A 19,853-nucleotide genomic window follows, 5' to 3' on the forward strand; every position below is an offset into this window, starting at 1 on the left:
TCGACATGTGTCATCTTGCGAGAACCACTACGATTAAAATTAGTACCGCTCGGGACAGAAGCCCAACGGTTATACCATGCCTGATAGATTTTTCAAATTAAAAAGCTATACACATGGGTATTTTTGCTAGTTATCAAATTGAGACTTCTCACATACCCAAAGACATTCCACACACAACCGAAACGAAATGGAAACGAAAAACAATTCTCAAATGCTATTCAATTGACTCTGAAGTTTACAATAAACAGTTTGCGGAAACGTTTGGCTTTTGCTGTTATAAAAAGTGTCCGTGTCCTGTCTCTTGTTGTACTGGGAGTTATCTCCTAAGAAACTTTCAGTCTCAATTTGAAAAGATTTAAGGAAATTTTTATTTTATTTTTTTTGAAGTCTCAAATGTAAGTTCTTAAATACATTTCAAATAACCGATGATAGCGTGCTCAAACAAAAGGGTACATTTTTCATATGGCACTTTGATTCGTTTTCAAGTTGAGAAATTTAATATTCTTAAATCCGTTTCAATCACCAAAATAAAACAAAATCGAAATTTTCTTTCCAAGTGTTTCTCAACTTATGGATAGGTTAAAAATAATGGACACTAAAATTGTAGCTGTGACTGTGCTAGTAGGAGTGAAATCATTGTAGTGTTAATGGTCTAGTCGTTGTTTAACGGGCGACGAGGCAAAATGTATGCATGCATAGTTGTTAACGCTCAGAAAATAATGCGTAAGTATGTTGTTTCGATGATGCTTCTCGGCATGTTAAGCGACTAGTAAACGAAAGAGAACTAGTTGAGCGCGAATATTTCTTTCACTAATTGACGACCTCCGGTTTGAAATGCCAGAAATTACATTGGGAATTAAGATATTCTCAAACCTTTGAGAATTATCTTTCTGTTGTTTTTGCAAGCAGTTAGCTTTTCCTTTCAAAAAATGTTTGCACAGAACATTCGATTGGACTGTGCCATTTCTCTGCTGCATTTCAGTTTTTCCTCACACTCATCTGGCAACACTGCAACCCCTATTATGTACTGTATGCAATGCATTATAACGCGCTGTTGCTACAAGTTCTGCTCCTACTACTACATATTTTTATGTGTATTATTTGTTTCCCAATGCAGACATTTTTATTTTTGGTCCCTTCAATACGGTTTCTGCACAATGCTCCATGGTTGGTTTTTAACTTCGTCTCCGGTATCTGAACGCTCGTCAAATCATTAGTGCATTAAGTCTGTTGGTGCCAACACGCACGTAAAACACATACAAAATAAAATAGTACAAAAGTAAAAACGTGGAAAATTATATTTTCTTTCTTTTGAAAAAAGCTTTGCAATAATTTATTGTTGAAAATCTTTGTGTTATATAATTTGTTTAGTAATTTTATAATATCTAATTGTTTATATTAAACACACACATTGAGAACGTATTAAGACTGAAAAAAAAAACATAAAAAGGCTATATATAAAAAAAATTCAAAATAAATTCCAAAACGAAAAAAATTATCGAATGAACTGCATTTGTCGTGGTGAGACAATTTGTGTGCAAGGAAAATATCTTTACTCAATAGAAATTCTTTTGGGATCGTTTGGATCAGCAGCTGTTAGTAAGTTTGAAAAAAAAAAAATATTTGTATTTGATTTTTTTTATTTAAGAAGAAAAAATTATTGACGCAACTCACTTAAACTATCAAATACCCCATAACTATAATAGATGGCAAAGAAAAAAAAAAAAACAAAATGCTTATAAATTCACGAGGTTTTCCAAGGAATTTGGCATTTAGAGTTTGTGTCAGTTGCCTTATTATATTTGAAAAATATTTCTTAAAAGCTCGTTGGACGGCAGCCCATAGAAAACACAAGTTTTTTTTCTGTATTAATACCAACAATCGCTTGAAGGAGGCAAACAGTTTTTTTTTTGGAAAACATTTTTTTAATTTTAATTTCTTTAAATAAATTTTATTTTTTAATAACTGTTTCTTCTTTAAATGAATTTTGTTTTTAATAAACTTATTTTTAATTTAAATTAATTTTTTTTTGAAGAAATACTTTTTCTTTTTAGTTTTTTTATATTCATATACCACAAAATTATCGTTTGCTCAGCGGCGAGCTTTCACATCTCAAACTCGGGACGAATGCTTAGCATGTATAAAATAAAAGGCATAGTGAAAAAATATAAAACTAAAAGAAAATATAGAAAAAATATAATAAAATTTAAAAATATGAAATAAAAAACCAATCTATAAAATGGAATAGAAAATATTAAAAATTATAAAATAAAGATATAAATTATAAAATAGATAACAAAATAAAAATTAGAAAAAATTGCAAAAAATAATGCAAAGAAAATTATTAATCAAATTTTCAAAACTTTTATATTAGAAAAAAATTTAAAAATTAAGTTAAGCTGGGAAACGAAAAAACTATCCAATTATGATTGTAAAAACCATGGTGGAAGATAAGCGAATACAAGTTTCTGCTCTGAGTTTGAAAAAAAAAAATACAAACTGTAGTTCGGCTGTCTGGTGAAGCACTAACGATTTGTCTGAGTGTCGAATGATGAGTACTGGTACCGCACCCATCGCATCGACTGACGAATGTTGAATTGTGCAAGCTCTCATTGCGTAGCGCTCTTTGAATCTGTGAGCTGGAGAGACTTTGCTTGACTCAACCAACTTTAATCTTGCGAAGTATTTGAATACAAGATTCGAGGACGCTTTTACGAATTAAAAAAAAAAAATTAAGCCTGCGAAAGTATTCTGTGTTGAAAAGTGTCGCAAAATATGAAGCTGTAACCACTTTTAAGCAAACATTTTACTAAAATGTAACACCCTATTTTTTTCTTTGTTATTTTATAAAAAAGCTATTTGCTTGCAGTTTATTTCGCAGTTGTTGGAATATAAATATTGTTTTTGTTTTTACTTTTTCTTTTCAAAATTTTTGTAATTAGATATTTCAACTGGTGTTTTTTTTAACACATACAGATGAGTAATACATCTACATAAACAATATATAAAAATATGAGAGATATAGAGACATTTTTACCTGTATTATTTATGTATATGGGGTATTCCATCCCATTTCGACCAATTTTGAACCCGACCCCTTTAGAATTTACTGAAAGTTTTTCTTCTTTTTCTAGCTTACGAAAGACGTTTTTCAGAAGTTTTTCAAAAAAAGTTATGAATTTTTAAAAAAACACCGTTTTTGTTTTCAAAATGCTATAACTTTTTCAAAAATTGACCGTTTGGGATCTTTTTTTTTTTTTTTTTAAATGTTTTTAAATGTACTTTTCGGAAAAGATTTAAAAAAATTTTTAAAGTTTTTTAAAAATATTTAAAACTTATTTTGAGTTGGCAATATGAGCAAAGCTCGCTAATTAAATACATAGATCAAAAAAAAAACTTTAAACATTTTTTTGAATTTTTTCCGAAAAGTACATTTAAAAACAAATTAAAAAAAAAGATCCCAAACCGTCAATTTTTGAAAAAGTTATAGCATTTTGAAAACAAAAACGGTGTTTTTTAAAAATTCATAACTTTTTTTGAGTTGGATGAAAAAATTTGAAAAACTTCTGAAAAACGTCTTTCATAAGCTAGAAAAAGAAGAAAAACTTTCAGCCAATTCTAAAGGGGTCGGGTTCAAAATTGGTCGAAATGGGATGGAATACCCCATATGTAAGTTTAATAATATTAGATTTATTGCACAAAGACAGAAAAACACCAAAAATTATCACATTACAACATCAACATCATTAAAAATTTTACGGTAACAACAACAGCATGCAACAACAATATATTGATGGCGGCGCTTTAATCATTTTCTATCGCTGCTCCAGCCGAGCAGCAGCAGCTGTAAAAGCTTAGTCAACTATTTTCGTACCTTTGGACCCGCCGCCGCCGACATCGTCACAATAGAGCTCACAAAAGGTCGCGCACAGCATCATTGCACCAAGACAACGTAGTACATCCTCGTATTCGTTACAACATCACACCGTAAATTTTTATTTCGTTAAATCGACTTTTCTCAGCTTCAGTCTTCAATAGTTAAGAGGCTGAGTTCTTCAATTGGTTTCGTTTCGGCTCACATACCCTTCACCGCCATACATCTCGTATGAGTATACTCTATACTTTTATATTTTTTGTAAGCTCCTCTACATATTTTTTGCAATAATTTTACTCGTAAAGCATTGACTGAATTCGTTTGTGTGATTACTCGTCGCTTTGATTTTTAGCTTGTAATCACCTCACCTCCTCTATGCTTACTGCAAATCAGTGTTGCAGACCAATGCATTGTTTTGCCTTTCTCCGTCTGCTTATGATGAGTTGAATTATTATTTCTACGGAGAATTTTTTTCCGCCCTCTCTGACGACTCTTCTTCCTAGTGTTGTGTTTTTGTTGGGTGGTTTTTGTGAATGCACATTTGTACAGCTGTCGAACAAATAAATAGGAGCGCGAGATATTTGAAAAGCTAAGCAATTTAATTTTTAATTTCAAAAACGAAAATCGAATGTTACTGCAGGCGTTTTAATAGTCTTTTTTTAAATAAAATGGTTTTAAATATCTACATTTTTTACGTTTAAAATTTTTTAATCTTAATTTTCATTACATTAAAATTTTATTTCAAAAATTTCGAAGAATTTGAAAAAAGTGTGATTAGTTACTCAAACTTTAATAATTTCAATAGGTACCATTAGGGTGGTTTTATCGTATAGGGTATAAAAAAAGGTCAGAACTTTTTTGGAAGTCCAGGGAATCAGAGTCTGTTATTAAAAAATGAAAAGGATAGCTAGGTGGTTCTTGCTTTTATGAATTTGGTTGCTTGGCCAGTTGAAAAGTATTCGCTGAACAGTGAAAGAGTTACTTTGTTCTACGTTCGTGTGATCGAGTTTAAAAAACCTACTAAATATTAACTACAAAAGACATTGACTGCTAACACGTACTCTTTGTTTTAGTTAGTGTCATTCTTTCTTCTAGTGAACATTTTTATTTCTCGTAAACGTGATGGCTTCTACATCTGGCATGAGAAGTTCAGGTAGAGACAAAATTTTTCTAATTGACTATCCTGCTCATCAGATAACTGGATGTAAGCGCCCTTCAATCGACAAGTTCTAGCTACTATGTTCTACAATTTGCGACCTGTGAAGTTAAATGTGAGAGACTCTGCCACAACTGCTGTTGACGAGGTTTTGGTTTTTTTGACTAAAGCTCGAAAAGCTACAAAACAAAAGAAAAATCCCATAGAAAAGCTGGAAAAACTGTAGAATGATAGGAGAAAAATGCAAAAGTACAAGAACACGGAAAGGGCAAGAAATGCTGTAAAAGAGTTTACCCTAAATTTGGATGATCTCTTTGAAGAAGACAGAGTTTCTGTTGAAACAAAGACAGAAAGGAGGACCAGGCTCCGGCCCCAGCGGGTAAGGGGATCAGAATATACCCGCGGTAGGTATGCCTGTCGTAAGAGGCGACTAAAATACCGGATTCAAGGGGTTGTGTAACGCAACCCTTCAGGTTGCCAGCGCAATATATATATAGCTTCTCCGAACCCAATTGTCAACCTCACCTATCCGCGGCGAATCCTGTTTCACTAACAGACGAGGCTCTGGCGACCACAAGCTCCTCATGGAACTTGGGTGTGGGGAGGGGGGAATGGCCTGTCTGGCTAATCAAAACCACTATGGAAAGTGTCTGGCAATGAGGCTAGTGGCTGCTTATATCGTGAGTAAGACCATATATGAAAATCAGTCTTTATAAAATGACGAAAGAAAGGTCTATTTATCTGCAAAATTTTTGCACGATATCTGTTAAAGCCACCATGACTCAAGTTTTATAATGGACCAACATCCTGCTTCAGTTGGAAGTATGCACTGACGAAATTTCAACTTTTATAAAATGACAAAGGTCGGGCAGTCCCGGGCTCTTATAGACCATACATTTTTTGTTCTTTAGTCTTATTATCGTAACAAATGAAATACATACATATGTATTTATAGCAAGTAACCTTAATTGCCAAAAGATCTGAATACTAGCGCTTCTTGTTTTTGGTAGACAGCCGTATATACTACATACATATGGATGCATATTTGCATGTATTCGTGAATGCATGTGCTATGTTGCTGGCACCATTGCTATCGCCGCTGACAACAACACCTCAACCACAATGAACAACAACAACATATGCAACTCCACTTTTTCATATTTCCATTGATGGTTCTGGCTTTGTATGACACAGTGTTGCCATCACTTTCTAGCATAAGCAACTTTTAATGCCTTAGCTCGTGCATGAACAACGTGTTGTTTGCCTCTTAAGTGCATTGCTGTATTTACTGGCTTTGCTTTATATGTTGTATTTGTCGTTGGTTTTTTTTATGTTGCTTCTTTAATTGTTTTGTTGTTGTATGCTGTTTGTTTGCGTTTTGTTTTTTTATGTTGCACTCAAGTTGCTGTTTGACTGCATTCCATTGAAACTTTCTCACAGTCTGCTGCAAATGCCCCCAAGTTGTGTTGTTGCTTGTATTGTTATTGATATCTACGTTGTTGATTCGTTTACTTGCCTGTTTATTTGGTTGATTGTTGTTGTTTTTTTGGTGAATGGTGCTCAAGCGTATGGCTTGGCGTGACTTGGTTGTGCTTTGGTTACATTTGATGTTGCTGCATTTGTGCTTGCTTTCCGTGTTTTTTTTTATTAAAATTTTTTTACGGTCTCTGCTTGCATGCAGCAATTTCTCGTAGTTGCAAATGCAATGTTGGATACCATTATGGTACCTTCATGAAACTCAATCAAATTCGCTTACAATAGCCTGTTTCTTCGAGAAAATTTTTTGTATGTAGTTACAGTTTTGGTGACTTGTTATGTTGCCCTGCTATGCTCGATTGTTTGTTTGTTGGACAGCTTTTGTGGTATGCTGCTATAATTTGTTTTTACTTTATTTGAATTTTATAGCTTTCGAAATTTGTTGCCTTTGTCGGCAAACTGATTGCTAATTAAAAGTAAAGCCAAATAAACACATTATTGCAGAAGGTTTTTTGGAATGTTACATTTGTGAGTATGCATGGTTATCTAGTTCAGTTCCCGGATTTGAGAAAATGTCCATTTTAGCCAGGGCCCGTATTACGTGTTACGATCAGTGACTGAAAACCATTTTTAATCAAGCGATAACTATGCAACTGTCAAACTATTTCTAAAAATTATAATAAGTTATGGATCCAACGAGTACTATTTGTCGTTAGTTCGCATATGCCATTAATCCGATCCATCGTTTCAGTGCTATTGTGATTTAAAAAATAAGTTTTGATCACGGATCGTAACACGTAATACGGGCACAGGTCTGGGCGCTACGAAGAAATAGCAAAATAAAAATGAAAAGTTAAGTTGCAAAAAAAAACAAACTACAGATAAATAGATAGAGAAATAGAATCATATAGAATAGTAAAAGCAGGTACAAAATCACAGAAAAAATATACCTAACAAAAGATAAAACAAAAAACAAAAAAAAAAAAAAATAAAAAAAAAAAACAAAATAAAAAACAAAATAAAAAAAAAACAAAATAAAAAAAAAAACAAAATAAAAAAAAAAACAAAATATTAAAAACTAAATAAAAAACTAAAAGCAAATAAAAGTAAACAAATGAAACAAAAAAAAACTAAAAAAAAACAAAATAATATCACTACGATAAAAAAAAGAAAATAATATCACTATAAACCGAAAAAAAGAAAATAGTAATAAAAAAAAAGAAATGAAACTGAAAACCATAAAAAAATTATAGACAAAAACTCACTAAAAAAAAAAATTAAACAAAAAAAAAAAAACGAAAAAATAAAACTAAAATAAAATGTTGTTTTTGCGATCAGTTCAATTATGTTTCTTAAGGGAAATTATTAGGCAAATACAAACTTATTTCACCTTACGCCCGACGTTTCGCTGAATATTTCAGCATCTTCAAGGGCTACACTATTTTTTTCCAACCAAATAAATAAACAAACAAACAAAGATATATATAACAAGACATGAAAATAAAAAAATGCTAACTTGAAAAATTAATTAAAAAATAGTAAAAGAAGTAAAAGAAAAAGAAAAATTTACCTAAATAATAAAACAAAACTAAAAAAAGAAAATCGCAAAAATAAATGAAAAACAAATATAAAAACAATACCAATCTCAAAGCTCAGAGGTCGTAGGTCAAAGAAAAAGTCAAAACTCTATAGTCGAGACTAAAAGCTCGAAGGATAAAGAACAAGGGTCAAATGTCAAAGCTAGAAGCTCAGATTGAAAAGCTCACAATTCAATAATGAATAATGAAAACTTGAAGCTAAAAATTCAAAGCAAAAAACGCTAAAGCTGAAATGTCAGGCTCAATGGTAAAAGAACAAAGTTTAAAGGGTGCCTAGAATTTGGCTAATATGTTCTCTTGAGCTATTATAGAACGAGCATTTTTTTACAATTGGTAAATTATAAAATAATTCGATAATTTCATTGCTATTAAAATTTTCATCAATAACATTGTAAATCATATACATATACATACATTGATGTGAACCTTATCTTTACAACTCTCAGAACAAATACACAGTACCGCTATTGCATTGGCAAAGCGACGTTGCCAAACTTCACAGCGCCGCCATAGTGTAATTTTTTTCCTTGCACCAAATGCTATTTAATTTAAAAAAAGTCGTAATTTTACGACGAAGAAACCTTCAAGTAAAGTGTTGCGCGTCTGCCAATGTTTGCCAATCATCTACTCTTTCACACTCAGTTTTGGCCTCCTCCTACAACGGGCAATGCTTAGTGAAATGTTGCAAAGTTGTGCAACTAACGACCTCGCGAACAATTTTCAAAACTTAAAACGTAGATGCATTTGCGTCGTGCAATATTCTCGTCTACAACTACTACTTTCTATACTTGTATTTATAACTGGTGTTCGGTCGGAGCCCCTAGCTAGTCGAGGTCGTTCATTGTAGGGTTCATTGATTATTATGTATGCACTAGAAAAATGAAAGAAAAGAAAAATATACTACTACTAACACGAGGGTTATTATGCTGAGTTTTATTTGTGTGTACTTGCATTCACACCCAATGTTGTTCAGATATTACAGCTAGTCCACACAGGTTCGGTCGTCGTCCTTGTTGAACTATTATCTTTAGCTATCATCGTTAACGTCGTCGTCCTTCGTTGGTATCATCGTCCTCACAGAGGCGGCGGCATCGTTCTCGCTGTTTGTCCTACACAGTTATGTTTCATTGTTATTACATTCGTTTGGTTGGGTGTTGTTTGTCGTATGCCGTTTATCCGCTATTATAGTGCGTTGGAAAAGTCTTGAGCATCTCATAATATTCAATATTCATACCTTCCAGTGCGACACCCAGCATGATATACGAGTTTGCTGGAAAATTATACATATTTCACACTTGCCTTCCAGCGCTAACAACCCCTAGTACTTCAGATGGGTATTTGCGCATTTGCAAACTCTCTGTCATTGCAAAAATTTGCTATTCGTCTCTAGATTTTGTCGTAACTCATGGTAAACAATTTTTTGATACATACATAGCTCATCGTTCGCTCGCTTATGAGTATTTCAATGCTTACGTTTAAACGAAACGCCTTCTGGTTGCGTACTCCACAACTTGCTTTTCGGCTACTCGACTCGTTGACGACGTAGTACTCACTCGACTCAAAAACGTATCAGCAAGGCGATGACTTGGTCGTCTTTGATGGTGATGCAGCTTAACGAAATTTCGTGAAACTTCGCGGTGGTCGCTGCCATCATCGCATGTCATCCATCATCCATTTGCTTTACCCCCAAATATGTAGCGGCAGCGACGTATGTTGTTGCAGCTGCAGCTGCTGCTGCTGCTGCTTGATGTTGTTACCTTAAGGGAGAAGACCTCAATGAAGTCTGATATAGCGTACATACAGTCACTCGGCGTCGAAATGCGACAGAAATACATACATATGTACATATGTACATATACATATGTATTTTATGTGCTGCTAAAGAAAAATTTGAAAAACAAAGTAATACAAATAATATAAAAGAAAATTTAAATTAAAATTTAAACTAGAATTTGATAAAAACAAAATAAATAAAATAAAAAATAAAAAAGGAAATAAATAATTAGAACAAATTGAAAATATTAATTAAAACAAATAAGAAAAATTTTAAAAAATGTACAAAAAATAAAATAAAAGAAGTAAATAAAAAAAAAAAATAGAAAATAAACAAACAACTTCAACAAAATAAAGAAAAAAATGTTAAAAATCAAACGAACAAAAAATAAAAAATAAGAAAAAATAAAAATTAAAAACAAGAAACCAAGAAAAAAATAAATTAAATAGAATAAATAATATAATAAATAAAAAAATTTATATAAAAAAATAAAATAGAAAAAAAAAACAACTTCAACAAAAAAAGCAAAATGAAAAACTAAAACAAAAGTAAAATAAATAAATATGACAGAACAAAAGAGATTAAATAAAACAAGTAAGGAAGGTTAAGTTCGGGTGTAACCGAACATTACATACTCAGTTGAGAGCTATGGTGACAACATAAGGGAAAATAACCATGTAGGAAAATGAACCGAGGGAAACCCTGGACTGTGTTTGTATGACATGTGTATCAAATGAAAGGCATTAAAGAGTATTTTATGAGGGAGTGGGCCTTAGGGATATAGCCATAAAGGTGGATCAGGGTTGACTCTAGAATGCGTTTGTACGATATGGGTATCAAATGAAAGGTATTAATGAGTATTTTAAAAGGGCGTGTATCTAAGTTCTATAGATGGACGCCTTTTCGAGATATCGCCTTAAAGATGGACCAGGGGTGACTCTAGAATGCGTTTGTACGATATGAGTATCAAATGAAAGGTGTTAATGAGCATTTTAAAAGGGAGTAATCCTTAGTTCCATAGGTGGACGCGGTTTCGAGATATCGCCATAAAGGTGGACCAGGGGTGATCCTAGAATTTGTTTGCACAATATGGGCATCAAACGAAAGGTGTTAATGAGTATTTTAAAAGGGAGTGGGCCTTAGTTCTATAGGTGGACGCCGTTTCGAGATATAGCCATAAAGGTGGGCCAGGGGTGACTCTAGAATTCGTTTGTGCAATATGGGTATCAAACGAAAGGTATTAATGAGTATTTTAAGAGGGAGTGGGCCTTAGTTCTATAGGTGGACGCATTTTCGAGGTATCGCAATAAATGTGGACCAGGGGTGACTCTAGACTTTGTTTGTACGATATGGGTATCAAATGAAAGGTGTTAATGAGTATTTTTAAAAGGGAGTGCGCCTTCGTTTTAAAGGTGTTCGAGATAGGTGTTTTCGAGATATCGCCATAAAGGTGGACCAGGGGTGGCTTTAGAATTTGTTTGTATGATATGGGTATCAAATGAAAGGTGTTAATGAGTATTTTAAAAGGGAGTAATCCTTAGTTCATTAGGTGGACGCCGTTTCGAGATATCGCCATAAAGGTGGGCCAGGGGTGACTCTAGAATTCGTTTGTGCAATATGGGTATCAAACGAAAGGAGTTAATGAGTATTTTAAGAGGGAGTGGGCCTTTCTGGACCAGGGGTGACTCTAGACTTTGTTTGTACGATATGGGTATCAAATTAAAGGTATTAATGAGAGTTTTAAAAGGGAGTGGTGGTAGTTGTATATGTGAAGGCGTTTTCCAGATATCGACCAAAATGTGGACCAGGGTGACCCAGAACATCATCTGTTGGATACCGCTAATTTATTTATATATGTAATACCTGCCAAGATTTTAAGGGTTTTTTATTTCGCCCTGCAGAACTTTTTCATTTTCTTCTACTTAATATGGTAGGTGTCACAACCATTTTATAATGTTTTTTCTAAAATTATATTTCGCGTCAATGAAACAATCCAATTACCTTACCATATTTCATCCCTTTTTTCGTATTTGGTATAGAATTATGGCATTTTTTTCATTTTTCGTAATTTTCGATATCGAAAAAGTGGGCGTGGTCATAGTCGGATTTCGTTCATTTTTCATACCAAGATAAAGTGAGTTCAGATAAGGACGTGAACTGAGTTTAGTAAAGATATATCGATTTTTGCTCAAGTTATCGTGTTAACGGCCATGCGGAAGGACAGACGGACGACTGTGTATAAAAACTGGGCGTGACATCAACCGATTTCGCCCATTTTCACAGAAAACAGTTAACGCCATAAAGTCTATGACCCTACCAAATTTCAAAAGGATTGGTTAATTTTTGTTCGACTTATGGCGTTAAAAGTATCCTAGACAAATTAAATGAAAAAGGGCGGAGCCACGCCCATTTTTAAATTTTCTTTTATTTTTGTATTTTGTTGCACCATATCATTACTGGAGTTGAATCTTGACATAATTTACTTATACACTGTAAAGATATTAAATTTTTTGTTAAAATTTTACTTAAAAAAAAATTTTTTTTAAATGTGGGCGTGGTCCTTCTCCGATTTTGCTAATTTTTATTAAGCGTACATATAGTAATAAGAGTAACGTTCATGCCAAATTTCATCATGATATCTTCAACGACTGCCAAATTACAGCTTGCAAAAGTTTTAAATTACTTTCTTTTAAAAGTGGGCGGTGCCACGCCCATTGTCCAAAATTTTACTAGTTTTCTATTTTGCGTCATAAGTTCAACTCATCTACCAAGTTTCGTCGCTTTATCGGTCTTTTGTAATGAATTATCGCACTTTTTCGGTTTTTCGAAAATTTCGATATCGAAAAAGTGGGCGTGGTTATAGTCCGATATCGTTCATTTTAAATAGCGATCTGAGATGAGTGCTCAGGAATCTACATACCAAATTTCATCAAGATACCTCAAAATTTACTCAAGTTATCGTGTTAACGGACGGACGGACGGACGGACGGACATGGCTCAATCAAATTTTTTTTCGATCCTGATTATTTTGATATATGGAAGTCTATATCTATCTCGATTCCTTTATATATGTACAACCAACCGTTATCCAATCAAACTTAATATACTCTGTGAGCTCTGCTCAACTGAGTATAAAAATAGTAAAAAAATTAAGAATTTAAAATCAAATAAAACTGAAGTATGAAACAACGTAAGTAAAATTATAAAATTTATTATAAAAAAATTTTGAAAAATAATTAAAAATATATTGAAGAAAAAAATAGAAAGAAAAACATAATACAACGATGATAAAAAAATTAAAATAATTGTTAATAAGTAAAGATGAAAAAGAGAGTTTATACAATAATTTAATAAAAACTAACAATCAATTAGCACAAAAAAATTATTCTAGAAAAATTAATAAATAAATGAAATAAACAAACAATTAGTAAAATAAAACAATAAAAATGCACAGTTTCATTTACACTGTCACCGACTGTATGTAATCAAGCTGGCAGCTGGCTTCTTGGCGCTAAGGGGTGCTGTCTTTCATTCCATATGTTACCACCACTTCCACCCCTAAGCAATATTTACTATTGCTGCTGTTAGTAGTATGCGTAGTGTCCTGCGCAGCACTTTTACTCGCTCGTTTCGTCCTCGACGCTAGCTTTGCTCATCATTTCCAGGATTCAGTCATTAGATTGTCAACGCCAGGATACAACAGACATCAGTTGCAAGTTAACGGACATTTTCACAAGTCTTGCAAAAAAATTTGCACTCATTAATTTTTTTCTCCAAGTGTGTGTAGAAAAAAAGAAGAGAAAAAAGTTGAAAAATAAAAATGGCGGCGTTGCTGTGTTAGCCAGTCATTGACTTCGTTTATGGAAAGCATTTGCAGGCTGAATGGTAAACTTCGTAAATTTGTTGTGTATACTACTTACATACGACGGCCATAAAGTGTTTTGCTAAAAGGTATGCACAAAAAAAAATATTTTTACTTGCGATTATAAATTGAATATAAATTTTAAAATATTATTGTGTTAATATTGAAGTATGCAAAAGACTCATAATAATACAAAGTATTTGCAAGAAACCGGAAGTGAGTGATAAAAGTGTAAACTCGGTAGTTTTTCTTTACTAGGAATAGTACAAGGACTTAAAGAAATTGAGCCAAGTTATTATAGAAAAACTATAAACAAAACGATCGTGCCTGCTTTTAAAAAGCTTTTAAAACGATAAAAGCTTTGTATTTTCATTATTGCATTAACATTGCTTATAAACTGCACTCAAGATAATTTTGTTGCAACATTTTCCAGCGCCATTTTTTTTCGTTCATATGAATCTGTGTGTGTATTCCTCATTGACATATGTTTGCTACGAAAACTTGTATACATACACACCACAAACATATGTCCATTTTTTTCTATGTATACCAAAGTCCAAAGCCCCCACATTGAATATTGAAGAAAATAGTATTCGTTTAAGGTCGTTGATATTCTGGGTTTCGTTCATACGACCCCCTGGTTTGGAAAAGTTATTGTACTGTTAATATATTTTCAGTTTTTCAAAATTTAAGAATATCAGTTTATAAACTATACTATGTAACATCCGCCACTGGCCGCTAAGTTTTCTAAAAAAAAAGTTTGAAATTATTGAAACATGTCTAAACGATAAATTTGATTTCGATAATCGATGATATAAGTTTTCTAAATTTAGCTGATATTTTTTCGCATAGTCTTTTCTAGTTTAAAAAACGAAAAATTACATTTCGTTCGCAAAAAATCTATACTACACTGTAAAATCATATCGGGCGAGGTGTCTCAATCGCAATATGCCCTCGATTACCTCACATGCACCCTGTAGTTGGTATTATAAAAATATTCTAGATATGTCTACGTATCTAATGTCTACAATTGAATATTTATTTGTTACATACTAGGTGATTTTTTCAAGTGTTTCATTAGCTATAGAAATTTATCAAGTTTTGTATTGTTGTTGTAATTGTATGCGCAATAGGCAACTTAAACAACAATCGCTTTGTGAAAATGCATTCATATTCATAAGTGATTGGCAGTTATTAACGAGTCTTCGATGTCGATAGAGCGTTTAGACTGTGTATTTATTTATTTTATTTCTATAATAGAAAGTATAGAGAAGGAAAAATAAGGTGAAAATGAAAGTTGAATAAAAAATATGAAATAGGAAAAAAAAAAATATGCAAAGTAGGAAAACAAATGAAAATGAACCAGAGGGAGTTAAGCACTCATATCAGAATGGTTATCAAGTTAGCTGACTAAGAATAATTTTTCTATAGTGCATTTTGATTTATTATCAGCGAAGAAAATATATCTACAAAAGCTTAGATGAAAACAGCAACATAACAAATTTGGTAAACACCAAGAAAAATAAAATTATAACAAGAAAAAATACGATAAAAATAAATTCTATGTAAAATATAAACAGCATGAACAATAAAATCGAAAACAAAATAAAAATATGATAAAAAAATAGTAACAAAATTAAAACACCGCGAACAATGAAATCGATGACAAAATAAACAGAAAATCGATTACAATAAAAATACGATGAGAATAATACCGATAACAAAGTGAAAACGCAATGAAAAATAAACTCGATAACAGAATATAAATTGAAAACAGAAATTATAACAATACAAAGAAAGCAATGTTTGAATTAAAACAAAAAACTATTTCTGCAAAATGCACAACAATTGAAAAAAATAAAAAGATAAAAAAAAAATAAAGGAAAATTGCAAATGATTCAATGTTCGATTCGACCTCAAGGCCAGAAACAATATTTTTTTCTAATGATAATTATTGTAGTTGCGCAGATAGATCCATTTCGAAGGGTGCTATAAGCCTTCATCAGTACGCTTTAGGCATGCTGCGCTAACCATTAGCCGTTAACCATAAAAATTATCGTTTATGGCCTTGAGCTCGAATCGAACCTTGAATCATTTATCAATAGGTCGATAAAAACAAAAACAAAAATTGCAAAAAATAAAAAAATTATAAAAAAATGAAGATAAAAATAAAATAAGCTAACTAAAAAAAAGAAAAAATTCCAAAATTAAAAAAAAAAATAAATAAAAAAATTTAAAAAAACTATGTATATAGTTAGACGGTAAAAAAAATATTAAAGAATAGTAATATAAAAAAATGGGAATAAAAAAAATTAAAAACGGGAATATAAAAAAAAAATAAAAAATGGGAATATAAAAAAAAAAGCAAAAAATGGGAATATAAAAAAAAAATAAAAAATGGGAATATAAAAAAAAAAAAAAAATGGGAATATGAAAAAAATAAATAAAAAATACAAAAAAAATTGAAAATGGGAATATAATAAAAATAAAAAAATTGGAAAATAAAAAAGGGAAAATAAAAAAATTGGGAAATAAAAAAATGGGGAAATAAAACAAAATGGGAAATTATAAAAAGAATGGGAAAATATAAAAATTGGGAAAATATAAAAAATGGGAAAATATAAAAATTAGGAAAATATAAAAAATGGGAAAATATAAAAAATGGGAAAATAATAAAACGAAAAAATGGGTAAAAAAATTAAAGATGGGGGGGGGGGGGGGGGGGCGGGAATTAAGTTGGGAAAATAAAAAATAATTCCAGATACGAAAATAAAAAAAAATAATTAGAAAAAAAAAGAAATAAAAATGTGTGAAAATAAAAATATTTAGAGAAAGAGAGGGTGTGGAAAAGGGTAAAGATAAACAAAATAGACATAAAAATAATGTTAAAAAATAGTAAAAGGAGAAATATTAAAAAAATTTTTAATTAGTTAAAATTTAGAGACTTGTTTTCTAAGTTCAAAATTAAAAATAAATAAAGTTGATATATTTTCAAAATTAAATAATTTTACAACAAAATACTTTTCAAAAAATAAAATAGAAGACATAAAAGATTAAATGATAAGTTTCAATTATTGAAGGATAAAAAACTAACAACTTATTGTGAAAAATCCAATGGACCGAATAAATAAAAAAATAAGCATTGGTTTTAATAAAATTTTGAAGATTAAGCTTTTGCTTATTTTTAATTCACACGACCATTGTACTTTGGGCTTGATTTCAAAAACTATTGCAATACTTAATGCATTTATAAGTAGAAGCGTTTAGAAAGCTTTGGAATTCTAAGAATTTTTAGTAATACAAAATAATAGAAAAAAACAATAATAACAACAATGAATGTGTGTATGCAATAATTATGACGAAAATTAACTGAGTAATGCTGCCGACTTATGGCGCCACAATAGGTATTCTATGTCATAGCGTAAACAAATATTTCAAAACTATTGTTTCAGCGCGCTCTCTAGAGAGAGAAGGAGAGTATTTAGAATACTCAAAAGAAACGCTGCAGTAAAAAAACAACACAGTACCCTCTTTTTTTTGTTGAAATTTGCTTACAAACGCGAGGTCTATGTCCTATATATAAATATGTTTATTTGCTGAGCGTATCTTTTAAAAATTTTATAGGTATGCGTGCAAAATTTTCCAATTTCAAGATTCTACATTATTACCTCTACGCTACGTGCAAACAGACTGCCAACAATGAGTTTTGCAAAATTATATCAGCAATATCATCCCTGCTTATCTAGTACCAACTTTGATAACTGTTATTGTTCGTAGTTTATTCTTGTTGTTACCTTTTACCTATATATTGACTAACAAATTTGTTTCATTCTTCATTCTACTTACAGACTTACGCTCGCAACAATAGCAATAAAGCGCTTAAAACAATATTATTTTTATCAATAACAACAACATTTAATAGTAAACAACTTGGTGATATTATCAAGCAACAACAACATCAAAATGTCTGAAACTATAACTGAGAAACCCTCAACATACAAAGCCACCACGAATGCGACCCATTTTTTGGGTACATATTTTCGACCATTTTTCTATGCAACACCCAGCTGCGACGTAACGGATAATAAAACGAATGAACTATATCATCATCAATGGAAACCCGAACAATTTACTATGGATGAAAAATATCAACGTGAAGATGAACGTTTAAAAACATTCGAAAATTGGCCACTCGAATGGTTGAATAAGAAGGAGCTAGCCCAAACTGGTCTCTTTTATACGGGTGAGGATGATAAGGTGAAATGTTATTTTTGTGAAGTTGAAATTGGACGCTGGGAACGTGAAGATCAACCCGTAAATGAACATTTACGTTTCTCACCCAATTGTCCGTTGTTGAGAAGGCGCACTACCAATAATGTGCCACTCAATAGTGATACATTGAATCGTATTTTACCGCCTATTAGCTATGATGTTTGTGGTAATGAAGGACTCGAATTTGAAACGACGGGTAGTGTTGAATCAAATTTGCAGCAGAGCAACAACGTTGGTGAAGATTTGACGACGTCTGCTGCAACAGCTGGTTTAGGCGTTGCTACGTATCAATATGATAGCATAGCTAGTAGCGGTGCGACAACAACAGCAGCGGCGCAATACAATAACCACAGTCTCAATCATACACACAGATGTGGTAATAGTAATAATGATTTACAATTGTATCGGCCTGAATATCCTGAATATGCTATAGAGGCAGCACGTATACGTTCATTTGCTGAATGGCCACGTAATATGAAACAACGTCCAAAACAATTAGCGGATGCTGGTTTCTTCTATACAGGCATTGGTGATCGCGTAAAGTGTTTTAGTTGTGGTTGTGGTCTAAAAGATTGGGATGATGATGATGAACCATGGGAACAGCATGCGCTTTGGTTACCTAAATGTCGTTATTTGAATTTGTTAAAAGGACAAAACTTTATTGATGCTGTTGCCGCTAAATTTAAAACGCAAAATGAGAAGTGTAGCAGCGAAGCTACTACAACTGAAACTGAAGATGAACAGCAACCACCAACACCCGCATGTACGCCACCAACAATAGATACATCAAATCAGCCGCCAACACCAGCGACGTGTACAACAATAACGGGGTCAGCGAAAGCGTCCCAAGCAGCAGAAAAATCCAATGTACAACAACAGCAGCCACCAGCAATTGCTGAGGAGAAACTGTGCAAAATATGCTATGCCGATGAGTATAATACCGCGTTTTTACCCTGCGGTCATGTGGTGGCATGCGCCAAATGTGCGTCGTCGGTGTCAAAATGTCCGGTTTGTCGGAAACCCTTTACAAATGTGATGCGTGTATTTTTTCCTTAATCAGCTATAAATACTATTTATTATTATTGAATAAACGTAGACTAACAACCCGCGTCGTTGTAAATAATAAAAATGTTGATATGCGGCAATTCGGCCAGTTGTGGTAAACAAAAGGAAAAAAATGTGCATATATATGTATGTGTGTATGTAGCTACAACTGGCCGACTAAAAATACAAAATTGAAATATATATATATTTATGTAATTAATATTACTTATTCTTAACATTTAAAAATAATAACAAATACAAAAAAAAAAAACCAAACAAAAAAGAAAAACAAAAAGCCGTGGTGTTTTTATTTCCGCAATGTACGTTCAGCGCATATACAGTGGTAACTTGATATAAGGAACCATCGCAAAATGAAAAAACCCTTGAATGTATCCCCCATGTACCATCTATGAATGTGCGTACCCAATAAGCAGGGAGAAATAATTGCGAGGGGCTTGGAATATACCTGCAGTGGGTTTGTCTGTCATAAGAGGTGAATAAAATTAAAATTCCGTACATGGGTTGTGCGCTCTGCTTAGTTCCCGTCCTGAATAAATTTAACAAGCCTCGGATGAGACAACCACAAAACGTTTAACGAACTCGCATTAAAAGACCACGATCTAAGATCATGCCCATACCTGGGTTGGGCACTGGGCTTGGGATCCGTCTTCTAAAACACCCTACCAATGAAAAAATGGTTGAGATTGGGAACCAGGAACTAGCATTAACACAAACAACAACGTTAGTCTAGAAAGGCAGCAAAGAATCACTCTTGCAAAACCAAATCCTACTTTGTG

At 32.3% G+C, this 19,853-nt stretch overlaps 1 protein-coding gene and 1 long non-coding RNA gene across 5 annotated transcripts in view; one reads left to right on the forward strand and one right to left on the reverse strand.

Annotated features, from left to right (window-relative positions):
- The window catches only part of Diap1 (Death-associated inhibitor of apoptosis 1), a 52,710-nt gene extending 33,359 nt beyond the window's left edge, over nucleotides 1–19,351 (forward strand). Inside the window, exons 1-2 of one of the 4 annotated variants that reach the window (XM_067757498.1) lie at nucleotides 364–1,599; nucleotides 17,589–19,351. In XM_067757498.1, the coding sequence (XP_067613599.1) occupies nucleotides 17,704–19,068 (1,365 nt within the window). In that variant the 5' untranslated portion in view covers nucleotides 364–1,599; nucleotides 17,589–17,703 and the 3' untranslated portion in view covers nucleotides 19,069–19,351. Of the gene's footprint in view, nucleotides 1–363; nucleotides 1,600–13,223; nucleotides 13,830–14,899; nucleotides 15,025–17,588 lie in introns of those variants that run through there. The other 3 variants (XM_067757500.1, XM_067757499.1, XM_067757497.1) reach the window with 3 other exon arrangements.
- LOC137233946 (uncharacterized) lies at nucleotides 1,047–4,242 on the reverse strand. Its single transcript, XR_010947617.1, has 2 exons — nucleotides 3,875–4,242; nucleotides 1,047–1,227 (listed from the first exon to the last, which is right to left on the reverse strand). It is a non-coding gene; the product is annotated as an uncharacterized lncRNA (long non-coding RNA).
- Nucleotides 19,352–19,853: the final 502 nt, after the last annotated feature.

This window comes from Eurosta solidaginis, chromosome 5, assembly GCF_040869045.1.
Source record: "Eurosta solidaginis isolate ZX-2024a chromosome 5, ASM4086904v1, whole genome shotgun sequence".
NCBI lineage: Eukaryota > Metazoa > Arthropoda > Insecta > Diptera > Tephritidae > Eurosta > Eurosta solidaginis.